At 47.7% G+C, this 12036-nt stretch overlaps 1 protein-coding gene across 4 annotated transcripts in view; it reads right to left on the reverse strand.

Annotated features, from left to right (window-relative positions):
- Myo16 (myosin XVI) overlaps window positions 1-12036 on the reverse strand; it is a 606187-nt gene that overhangs the window by 450060 nt on the left and 144091 nt on the right. For all 4 annotated transcript variants that reach the window (XM_047554578.1, XM_047554580.1, XM_047554577.1 and 1 more), the window contains exon 2: window positions 7867-8130. In XM_047554578.1, the coding sequence (XP_047410534.1) occupies window positions 7867-8092 (226 nt within the window). In that variant the 5' untranslated portion in view covers window positions 8093-8130. The remainder of the gene's footprint in view (window positions 1-7866; window positions 8131-12036) is intronic.

The raw sequence follows: 12036 nt of genomic DNA on the forward strand, positions 1-12036 counted from the left end.
GAAGGGGTAATGCAGTTCTCAGGGGACCCTGGTAAGCTCCTTTGACAGTGCGTTGCTATAAGCAACACAAGCCAGTCTCCTGAATCCCTCGGCCTTCCTGTCCTGCCCTGTGACTTCTTCTGCATGTGCTCCTGCCACTGGGGTACCCTGGCCACAAGGCCCAGAAGCAAATGCATGTGCAATCTGATCTTGGACATTCAGTCTCTAAAACTGCGAGCTAAATCAACTTCTCTTCTTTGTTAGTCTTTATGAGTACCCATCCTCAGTTATGTCATTACAGTAGCAGAAAACAGTCTAATGCAGCTAAGTAATCATAAAGTAACAGGAAATCCCATTTTATGTTTTTATGTGCAAATGTTTAAGGAATATTTGAAATTTATGCTTTGACCCAAGGCTATCATTTAGGGCATAAGATAGAGGAGAGAAAACTTGGTCCTCAAGAAATACTTATGAAATTCTTAATACAATAATTCATATCAATTAATAGACCATCTAATTAACAGAACATATCTTCTACATGTCCTAGGCATATTTTAGAGGTCTCCAGGTGACCTAAAAACAATTGATATTTCCTAAGGATTGTTCAGAGAAGGTAAAATCAAACACTTGACAAATTAACACCTAAATACAAATGAGTTCAAGATCTGTGTTGGAGAAGTCCGGGAGACCGTAGGCAACGGTAACTAGAATTGGGAATGGAAGCAGTAATTTGGGTGGAAAGACTGGTAAGGCCGTGAGAGAGTGGGGTAACGCTGAGCCCGCAGAGCGCTTCCCGCAGCCACGGGCCCTCCCGTGATCATGGGCAGTGAGTTCAGGCAGGAGTCCAAACAGCATCAGAGACAGACGGACTTGGGGGATTAATGGCTCAGCTACTTCACCGCCAGAAATCAGACCGAGGTACAGCCTGAGGCTGTGAACTCAGGTCGCCTGAGACAGACATTTCTTCTGAGACTTTCCTCATCTGTAAGAGGGGAGACTACCTGTGGCTGCTGGGAGGGTCCAGGCTGAGGAGGGACTACAAAGCGTGACTGGAGCCAGCAAGGTGCCAGGGGACAGCCCTGAGCAGTCACCTCCTGCCGAACACCCTGTGAGCAGCCAGTGAGTCGGGAGACACCTGGAGGCAGTAACTCCTGAGAGACCCACACTCAACCTCCTCCTCTTCCTCTCCTTCCCTGCCTCCCACTCTCCAGCCTGTCACTCTGACTAGCCTCCTCTCTCTTGTGCCTTTTGAGTGGTGTAACTCAGAGTTGCATTAACAGCAGTAAAAGAAACTCCAGAACAAATTTTCTTTTTAGGGAAAAGAGTTATTGAACACATTCTAGACTGATACAGTTTATTAAATTGACAAGTCGTTACTAAAATATCACCAATTCCCCAAAGAGAACAACAAAGCATCAAAGATACTCAAAGTGCACTTAGAAGAGAAGCCACATCAATGTTTACAACAGCTCAATTCACAATAGCTAAGCTACAGAACCAACCGAGGTGCCCTTGGATAGATGAACGGGTCAAGAAACTGTGCTACATATACACAATGGAATATTACTCAGCCTTAAAGGAGAATAAAATTATGGCATTTGCAGGTAAATGGACGGAGCTGGAGAATATCATGCTAAGTGAAATAAGCCAATCCCAAAAAAACCAAAGGCAGATGCTGATCCACAATGGGGGTGGTGAATGGAGGAACCGTGGATTGGGCAGGGGTGAGAGGAGGGAAGGGGACAGGGGAGGGGAAAGAGGGTGGAATGAGATGGACATCATCACCCTAGGTACCTGAATGATCCCACGAATAGTGTGAGTCTACATCAGGTACAACCAGAGAAGTGAACAGGTGTGCTCCGTTCATGCACAATGAACTGAAATGCATTCTGCTGTCACGCGTGACTAATTAGGACGACTTTAAAAAGTGCGATATCTATACACTTAAAAACATCTGCAATGCCTTTCAAGGACACACGACAAACCTCAGCATAAACACCACCACAGCAAGTCCTCTGCAGCAGCGCATCTGCTTCTTTACGCTCAGTCAGCCAACACCAGTGCTTGGGAATGCGAGGTAAAGAAGAATGATTCACACAGACACAGTCTGAAAAGCTCAAGCACAGTTTAAGTGGAAAGGCTGCTTTTTCTTATGACAATATATATTTTTTAACTTCCTCAGTAGCATAAGCATGTTGACTATAGTAGTAGCTTAACTCTAAATGAAAACATAACTGAATCCTTTTTCCTGGACATGTTTCTGGAAGAAGCAAAACCCACACAAGCTAGAGAGGGTAGGACACCTGGAGAGACGTGGCTTGCCGTTTCAGAACAGTTGAACTTCCTAACTGCAAGAAGCTCACATGCCCCCTCTCCTGCAGTGAGGCAAACGGGGGCTCAAGCAGGTGTTTCCAAGGCAGGAGTCAAAGCGGGTGTGTGTGTGTGTGTGTGTGTGTGTGTGTGTGTGTGTCTCCATCATTTCTCACGTAGGCCGCATGTGGGAGGCCTAACCCCAATGTGATGGGCATTAGATGGATCTTGGGAGGCAATCAGATTTAAATGAGGTCAAAGGGGGTTCTCCTATGGGGGGATTGGTGCCCTTAAAGAAAAGGAGAGGCTCCAGAAATTCCTCTTCACCCCATGAGGACACAGCAAGAAGGCAGTGCCTGCAAGTCAGCTGCCTTGATCTCAGTCCTTCACCCTCCAGGAGACATGAATGTGTGCAGGGGAAGCCACTCAGCCAGTGACACTTCAGAGTGGCCCACGCTAACACATCCTCCATAGTCAAATATCCTGACGTGCACAACGTAATCATGTAGTCACCATTTTAAGAGCTGTTAGAGACCCACACCCCGTTGAGTCTTTTAAGCATCCCTTCACCATCTGATGCTGATGCCAACCTTCCTTACCGCACAGGGTCTTTGCCACCTTTAGTAGAGGGGAATCTTCCCTTGCCCGCCGGAACTCTCTTCCATTACAGATGGCAGTGAAAGAGCTACCCAGAGCCTCTCTGAGGACGCTCTCCTCTAACACCTTCACAGACGTATTTGTTACTTTGTCATCGGGAGTGAAGGCGACGGGTGTAGGAGAGGTCTGCAGCCATGCGGGTGCAGAGAGAGCCGTAAGGACCCAGACACACCTGGGCTCTACACGGGCGACTGCTTCCTGCTGCCCTCTCACCTTGATGACTTGATGCTGGTCATTACACCAATAAAAGTAGGACTCTACTCTCCAGCTCAATCTCTCCATTGTTATTCATAAACAAACTCACAGAAAGCAATTTCTTCGGTGAAACTCAACTTAAAACTGATCATGGATGATTCAAATGGAAATTATCCTTTGCTTCTTTTGAACTGAAAAATCAAATCCGACTGCTTGTTTCAGTTCACACTTTTATTCCTCGTTCATAAACAACCTGCTATACATAATGCACTTGTTCATTTGCCACATTTAAAATATACGTCGGTGAGTCCTCTGCCAGGCACATGCAGTCATCAGGAGATTTTAACTTGGCAAGAAATATTGAATGTCTATTGATAAGCTCGAGTTATACGTCACCAAGATGGTATCTCAGTACACACGTGGAATAATTTCCGCAAAGGCAACCCGAGGGCAAGCTGTACTATAAAAGCTATGGGAAAGTCTCAGGACAGGAAACCAAGGCATGAAGAATAGGACAGAGGGGCAGAAAGACCATGTCAAAGCATTCTTGAAACTCCTGAGTCACATTCCTCTTTCTTTTCCGTTTCTGTTTTTATATTGATTTTCTCCTAAAAGTCCTAGCACTCTCCGTGGTGGATTTCTCTGCCCACTTACTCTTACATTTGCACCCTTCTCCTCTTTCCCTAACCTGCAGCATCTGGTCTCCATCCCCATCTTGGTGAACAGCCATGGTTCTCTCACCAGGTACCGATGGGCAGGAAGAGCCGCCACAGGCTGCCCCCCACCCACCTGACTCTGCCTCCCAGGCATCTCTGAAAATCGCCCACTTCAGAGCCATTAAGTCAGCATCCCCAAGGCCTGGACACTGAAATCAAAACTAATCTCCCTGCAGGACCCTACCCAGCGGCCAGACTGCGGCTCTCAGGACGGCGGTCCATGCGGGCACCAGGTCTTGTGGGCGTCTGTGTGGCGTGGACCTGCTCCGGCCACGTGGCTCTCTGACTCCAGGGTCACCAGTGTCTCTCACTAATGAACCTTTTCTCAGCATACACACCTGAACCAACTCTGATTTCTCGTCCTTCCGCCCTTTCTTGCCATCGCTCTCCTCTTCACAGGAAACTCCTTTAAGGAGTCTTCCTAGTTTTCATGTCCATTTTTCCCCACCCCCATATGGATCCCAGTCCATGGAGGAGTTTCTTCCTGACAATTCACCTGAACTAATGGCCTCCATCCCCCAGAGCAGCAGCTTCTGGCCTAACTGACCAATCCCTCCTCCCTGGATGTTTCCATCACTGACCCCAAGAAAGCACCTGTCCCACATTCCTCCTTTCCTCCTGGTGTCTGGTTCTGCCTCATTTTAGGGAATTCTTAGTAGCGGGATTCCGCAGGTCTCAGACTTGGGCTTCCGGTTGTATCTGAGTTTGTCCCCTGGGTGAGCAGACCTGCTCCCTGGCTGTCAGTACCACCTCTGTGTTCATGAGCCTCAACCTGAACTCCTGGAGGCAGCCCTAACTTGCTAGTTGTTCAGGCCAGAAAGCCTGACACCATCGTTAAGTCCATTATTCCTTATAGTGGGCAGGACTCTGGCTTCCAAATTTTGTGCTATGGGATGCATTGAATTTACTGGGGAAAATTAGTTACTAGTTACTAGTTACTAGTTACTGGAAGCAGAGAGAATCCTGGACTTTCCACGTGAGTCCGTGTCATCACACGGGCCCTAAAACTGGAAGAGGCTGGCGGGAGAGCTGGTCAGAGAGATGCAAGGGTGGAAAAGAAGAGAAACGTGAGGAGGCAGGGAGCCTGGATCCACCAGGCTGTGAGGACGGCAGAGGAGGCCGGGGCCAGTGAAGGCCGAGGCCTCGGAAGCCAGCATGCAGGAGCAGGTCTGGACCCCACGCCTCGCTCGGACCTCACCACTGGGAGAGAATGCACGCACACCGTTCTCGTCTGAGGCCTGGGCCATCCGTCTGGGTCCCCTGCTGTCCCCATCCGCCCACCCGGTCTTGCTGCCCCTCCAACACTCTGCAGAGATGCCCACCCCAGACGTCTGCAGGGAGGCACCCGGTGCCCGCAGCACCTGCCTGGCTCACCTCTACCACACGCCTCCGCAAAGCCCAACGGCGAGGGTTTCGGGTGCTCTGCTCAGGGCTGTCCTTCCAGAACACAGCGCAGTGTGTCCAGGGTGAGGCAAGGCACCCTGCCCGGGGCCATGGCTCCTGGTGTCCCTCCTCTTATTCCCGCTGCAAATGTCCCAGTTCCGCTCACTCTTCTCTCACCGAGGTGACTGGTTCTCATCTTCGCCCTCGATCCTCCCGCCAGCTAAACAGCCCAGGCTGGTTTTGCCAACAATCTCCTGCAAGATGGAAGTATCCTGGACCTGCGGGGCTCCTGCTGCTCTCTGCCTCAGCAGACCTGGGGTGTCCCCCTCACCTCGAGCCTCTCAGACATGCCTCAGTGGACCCTCCCCACAGACAGGCCCCGCCCGCCGGTGCTTCAGGTCTTTGCAGCTGCCGGTCACTGCTGCCTGGGCAGCCTGTTCTGCCTCCCTCCTCTCAAGCCTTCAGGATCTAAGCAAGTGTCGAGGGCACAGCCTCTGGGAATCCGGTTCTCCAGGGACTCTGTCCAGCTGCCGCAGCCCACCAGCCTCTCCACACTGTCCCTCAGCAGCTCTCTCCTCTGTTCCTAGGTTTATTTTTCTCTTTCAACTGGATTGGAAATTTTTGAGGGTGGTGTCCACACCTCTCCCTGCTCTTTGAACACCAAGTGACGGTACAGTTTCTGCCAACAGCAACTGCTTATAAAGGGTGCGCTCGGGTTGTCTGATGCGGAAGTTTCCCCACAACGTCAAAATATAAATGTGTAACCGCTGCCCTCGGGGCGCTGAGTTTCTTCTTTGCTACTCAGTTTCCTTTTAACCTTAACTTAGTCATGATTTCACAATGTCTGCAGTTATTTTATGCAAGAGGCTTTATAACTTTATGAGTAATTTTTTGTTTCCTTAGTTTTAAGTCAACAGAGGGCTTACGTGTAAAGATCTGCATCCCAGCACATTTGCTGTGAGACTGCTGAGGGTGAGGCAGGGAGGCCGGCTCCAGCCTCGTCCTCCACTCTCCCAGAAGGGATGAGCAAGGCGGGAGGGAAGGAGGAGTCCAGGGTACACTGTCCCTGCCCTCCGCAAGCTTATCAACTCCAAGAGGAGGTGTCAGTTAAATGAAGGGCCACAGAGGCGCAGAGACCGCCCAGGGGGAAGACAGACCCTCAGAGGAGGAGGAGCGGGGGCCGGAGCTGAGTTCTCGGGGAGCTGGTCTGGGTGATACGCTAGGTCCTGCCAGCGCACATTCCCTTCACAGAGTGCTGCTGCTGCACTGTCCTTTTTATACATGGCAGGACTCTCTGAGGAGCCTAGTTAACTAGGAGCCCACGCGCAGTCATGAAAAGAAACCCTTGAGTCCTATTATAGTCATCATTGTATATAAGTGCTGGCATTTTTCTTAGATTCACAATCCCTATTTGAAAGCCCTGGAATCACATATGCTATTAATGATTCTTCCATATTAAACAAGTTAAAAAATATAAATAGATCAGGGAAAGTTCTGCCACTAAATGAGCTACAAAAAAAACAAATTGGTTTCAGGACTGAATTTCAAATTGTGCTCACGGCATGGTGAAGAATCCCTAGATGAATTCAACCCTGGTTTTAGAGCCAACCAATGCAAATTAATTCATATTTGTTTCTTCAAGGCTTTCCTCACTGAGACCCAGAGCTGAAACAGTTCTCTCATGCTAGAACTGGGGCAAGAAGGTTCTAAATACAGAAACAGAAAAATTCACACACAGGAACTTGTGAAAGGAGGGCCCTGGTCTCATGTGGACAACTGAGATTCGGACTGGACCGTCTTAGGAAAGCGAGACACCGTAAGTCAGACAAATTCAAGGGTCAGACAAAGCACAGCCTTGGTGAAATGAACACGGCTGGCAGCAGCGAGGTACGGACTTCTGGGCAGACCACAGAGCACAGGAGGGACGACAGCACCAGACAGACGATGGGACAGAGCATGGATCAGAAATAAGCCCATGCTTCTAGGGTGAACTGATCTCCACAGAGGACCCAAACCAGACACAGGAAACACAGGGTCTGCCATAGAAGAGCTGGGAAACTGGATCGCCAAGCCCAGAAGAGGAAGCTCACTGTCTCACCCAGCATAAGAGGCAGATGAAAGTGGATCACAGACCTGAAACTTTAAACTCCAGGAGGTCGGGGAGACTCCTCGGGACACTGGTAAAGATGATGAGTTTCTCGTAAGTTGACTATGACGTCGTGAGAATTTGGAGGGGACCGACTTTACTAAATCTATTCATGTTTGTGCTGATGATCCATGAATTTTACAATCAGAATCATCAAAGGGAGCCATTTCATAGATAAAAATTTCATTAATGATTTGAATGAATAATCTGAAATCACTTGCTTTTCAGATAGCACTTAGGAAGCAAAATTCAACAATTTCACCATAATTTTATTGTTTTCCTCTTTGGGGGATATTTGCAATTTTCGATAAATGTTCTCTGGACAAAGCATTTTTTTTCCTTGAATATTTCAGAAGGTGAAAAGAAGGCATGCTGCAATATTTAAAAAGGCTTTTTATCTCCCACCGCTCCCCGACCCTCCCCCAAAACAATGAAAACAGGCCCTTGAAACCCCAGGAGAGGCCTCCCCGCGCCACGCACCTTCCTTGTCGTCGTGGTGGATGATGGCATCCTGAATCATGTCGGCCAGGTTGAAGCGCACCCTCTGGGGCTTGCCATGCCTCAGCCGCCGCAGGAACCCTTCCTGCTTCTGGAAGGCCTTCTCGCGCTCATAGTAGGCCTTGATTTGCTCACAGCGCATGCGCTTCACCAGACGCTGCCGCTGGCCCAGGGGAAGGGACTCCAGCAGGCACTGGTCAATTTCCATTTCATGGGATCGGAACACGCTGCATAGCTGAAAGCAACCTGGAACAGACGAAGGCGGAAGTCACTCGGCCTGCCCGTGGGCGCTGCGCGGGGGCCCCATTTCAAACCGCCCCGCGCCACCCCAAAGCCCTTCGGCTCTCTTGGGTTTGATACGGACACATAAAGTCCTCTTTACAGATGAGGGGACACAAGAGGGGTGGATGTCTTACTCAGCCTTCCATGGTAACACACACTGCAGAGTTAGACACAGGGAGTTTTGTTCAACAACCACTAACCATGCATCCTTTCCTAACTTTGTAAATCCACACCAGAGGTTTCACCGTTGGCCCCTGGTTTTAAGTTAAACTTCTAGCTGAATAACGTTAACTAAACTATGTGCATTTCATTTTGGAAGCAAGTCATTCTGGGTCTCTCGGAGCACCCTAACAAACTTGGTTTTGCACACATGGTTCAGCTGACTTAATGGCATGGAATGCACACGGGCTTTCAACTGTTTGGATCCTGCAGTGGTCGCTACCCACCATTTATTGCTGAACCCTTTCCATCATGATCAGTGGCATTTATTTCTAAGAGCCCTAACTATGGTCAAGTGTAAGAGAGATGACACAGAGATTTTCTTTTTGCATGGCAACGTAGTGCATAGGATCATAGCTGTTGTGGTCTTTGTTTTACTAAGATAGTGGTTAAAAACTGAATTTTTGTTCTGCAATTAAAAACACTCACTGTCCTTCAAGGTTATATTTCCTGACTATCACCCAAAACACTTGAAATGAAACTGCAAAGACATGTGTTTAGCACCAGGCTAAAATTTTCCTACTGGGAGAAAATGAATGTTAATCACTGAAAAGTCTAGAGTCTGGCTTACTGGATGGATTGAGAGCAGCATTTATATGTCCTTTCCTTAAATACTGAGGACAGGGGCCTCAAGCAAGCTGAAGTAGCTACATGGGTACTCAGTGTGGCTGAGTACTTGCCATGGCTGCAGAATTGGTTGTCTTTGGAATGGCACCCAATTCCTTAGGACAAGTGGGGTAATGCTGGTCCTCTCTCTCTTTATCATACACTGCAAATCTTCATCTCTCACACACCAGCTCTATCGTATGACCATCTCTGTTTTGCAAGTAAAGAAAATTTAGTTGAGAACAGCTGAGGCTTGCCCAGGACCAAAGGGATGATTCTAGGAGAGTCAGATGTGCTTCACAAAGGCCCAGGAGCAAGTCAGGATTGCCTCAAGGCAGGCACCTCACGTGCAGCTGCCTTTGCATACACTGGAAGGGCAAAGGAGGGAAAGCAGTGCGGGGATCTTATTTTGGTGTTTATTTGCTTTTGACAAGAGCTTACCATTTTGCCATCATATTTTCACCAGACTTTTCATAAGTATTTGTAAAAGTGATGTTGGAAATATCAACTAGCTTCATACAAACCAGCCCCTTTTCAATGACTCTGACACAGACAAAGACGGGCAGCTCTGAAGCAATGACAGATTGCCCCGAGCGCGTTGATCTGACGGAGCGCCGCGCTGCCACCGACAGTACTCATTAGCACTGGTGGCACTGCTGAGTACTGAGCAGGGAGAGCCTTCTGCAGTGACATCTGCTTAGGAAACAGCAGCTCCGCCGATATACCAACTTTGACGCTCGCCACACTCAGGTGACTGTCCTAGCTCATCATTAGGTGCCCAGAGGTCATCAGGGCCACCAGGAAAACCCCAGGAAGCAGAATAGTGGGCACACGCTGACTCTGGCCATGCTGGGAAGGGAACATCTGATCGTGTGATGACACGGTCACCCTCCAGTGCTTAGTGCTAAGAAGGGCTCCCAGTGAGACTGCCAATTAACCTTCAGGGATTCTACAGGGACGGCTCAGGATTCATTGAGTGTCCCCCACAGCCTGTCAAAATGGCATGGAGGGTTGCTCTCAAATTAATGTCCTGGTTCTCTATGATTTGGAAGAACCAAAGACCATTATTGTTAAATTTCAAATTAAACGTGTGAAATCTTAATTTAAATTTTTTTCTTTTGCTAAATAATGCCCTGTCCCTTGACTTGAAATTATCCATACGTTGGTGTTTTATAATCGGAAAATACATTGGGCATTGACTTTTTCTTTGACCTTTTTTTTATTTGTCTGATTACAGGAGTATCAGCTACATTCTTCGGTGCGGGTATGTCGATATGCAAGACAATACACTAAAAGTAATAATTATGGGGATGCCTACAGTGTGCACATCTGTAATCCTAGCAACTCAGGAGGCTGAGGCAGGAGTCTTACAAGTTGGAGGCCAGACTTGGCAACCTAGGGAGGTCCTAAGCAGTGTGGTCTCAGGGCATTATATTATAGCAAACCAAAAAAATAAAGAGGTTAAGAGGGAAAACCCACTAAGAAAAGGCACTCCTGAACTTATTCTGCTTGTATGCACTAGAAACACCCTCACCTCAACCGCAGTAAAAATGGCCACGTGGCTACAGCCCACTAAGTGCTGAGGACCTCTACACACGCCACTCTGGGATCACTGCACCAGGAGACAGCAATACTGGGGGCAGAGATCACTCCAAAGGATGTTCCTAAAAACTTTTACCCAATTTTCAGGAATGAACTTTTCCCCAAGAGTCGTGGGTGATTTTTGAAATGGACTATGTCTCAGACCACAGAGCAAAGCAGATCTCAAAAGAGAAGAGGAGAGAATACAAAGGCAGTTCTTAACACGGTCAAGAGTGGGACGTCAAGCACAGAAATGGGGTCTCACCCCCAGAGTGTTCAGGAACTTACAAAGATGATGCTCAGCAAAGCGTGGGGCGGTGAAGGTAGCATGGTAGAGATAAATATTTTTGGTCATCCACTGACAAAACATCCATATCTAATTGTGTAGATTAAATTAGCTCATAGGAATTAATTTACAGCTTTAAGTGCATATTTAAAAGAATACAGCTTCAAAAATCAAGAAGCAGAATATCAGATTCATAAAGGTAGAAAAGAACAGCCGAGGAAGCCCAGACCAAAGAAGAGGGAGGAGGGGGAGGAGGAAGGTGGAGGAGGAAGAGGAGGAAGGAGGAGAAAATATAAAACAATTACAAATGAAACCAGCCAAGAGAAAAAGTGAAGAAAGACATGAGAAACACACAACAGAATGTGACTCAAGAAGAAATGAAAAATGAATAGATTCATGTCATTATAGTAATTAAACCAGTTGTTAAAAACCTGTTCCCCAAAAACAATAACAGAAAACACTCAACAGATAAAAAACAAGAACAAAAGTATGGCCGGAATGATTCTTCCAGCATTTAACAATGGACAACCTGCATTTTTACCCGATTCTTTCAAAGAATAAAGATGGTAATGACCTCAATTCATTTTCTAAAACTAGAAAAAGCTTGATCTAAAACCAAGTGAGGGCAGGGCCACAGGTGGAGCTATGGGTCGGTCTCAGGGCCACCACGTGCGGATTAGTGAAGGGCACGGGCTCCATCGTTTTGCCAGTGGAAGGAAGGACGGTTAATTTTAAAACATCCACCTGTGTGAGATTCAGAAGGAGGCCCGCTGTCATTGCTTCCACTCTACCTGGGATTGAAGCTCTAGCATAGAAAAATTAACAATGGAAGAGAGGGAAGGGGCAGGAGATGAGTGCAGAGGAGGAGAAAACAGCTCTTCGCCAACAGCTTTCTGCATAGAAAAGCGACGCTCCCCAGGACTGATAGCTCAGAGGGTCACTGAGCACAAATCCAGACACGTGGCAGACCATCAGGTTTCAAACCTAACAAGGAATGCCATCTCACCAACATACTGGAAGATGTAAAAAGATCTGTAAAGTGTCATTGACTGACAAAGTCCATAAATGTAATTACCACTACCACTGAAAAGCAAATGGGATAAAATTTAAGATGCATCTTTCCTAAAATCAAGGTGGGTGCTTTCAGATACTTCTTGAAATATGTTACAGATAAAGAC

Source organism: Sciurus carolinensis, chromosome 5, assembly GCF_902686445.1.
Source record: "Sciurus carolinensis chromosome 5, mSciCar1.2, whole genome shotgun sequence".
Taxonomy (NCBI): Eukaryota; Metazoa; Chordata; class Mammalia; order Rodentia; family Sciuridae; genus Sciurus; species Sciurus carolinensis.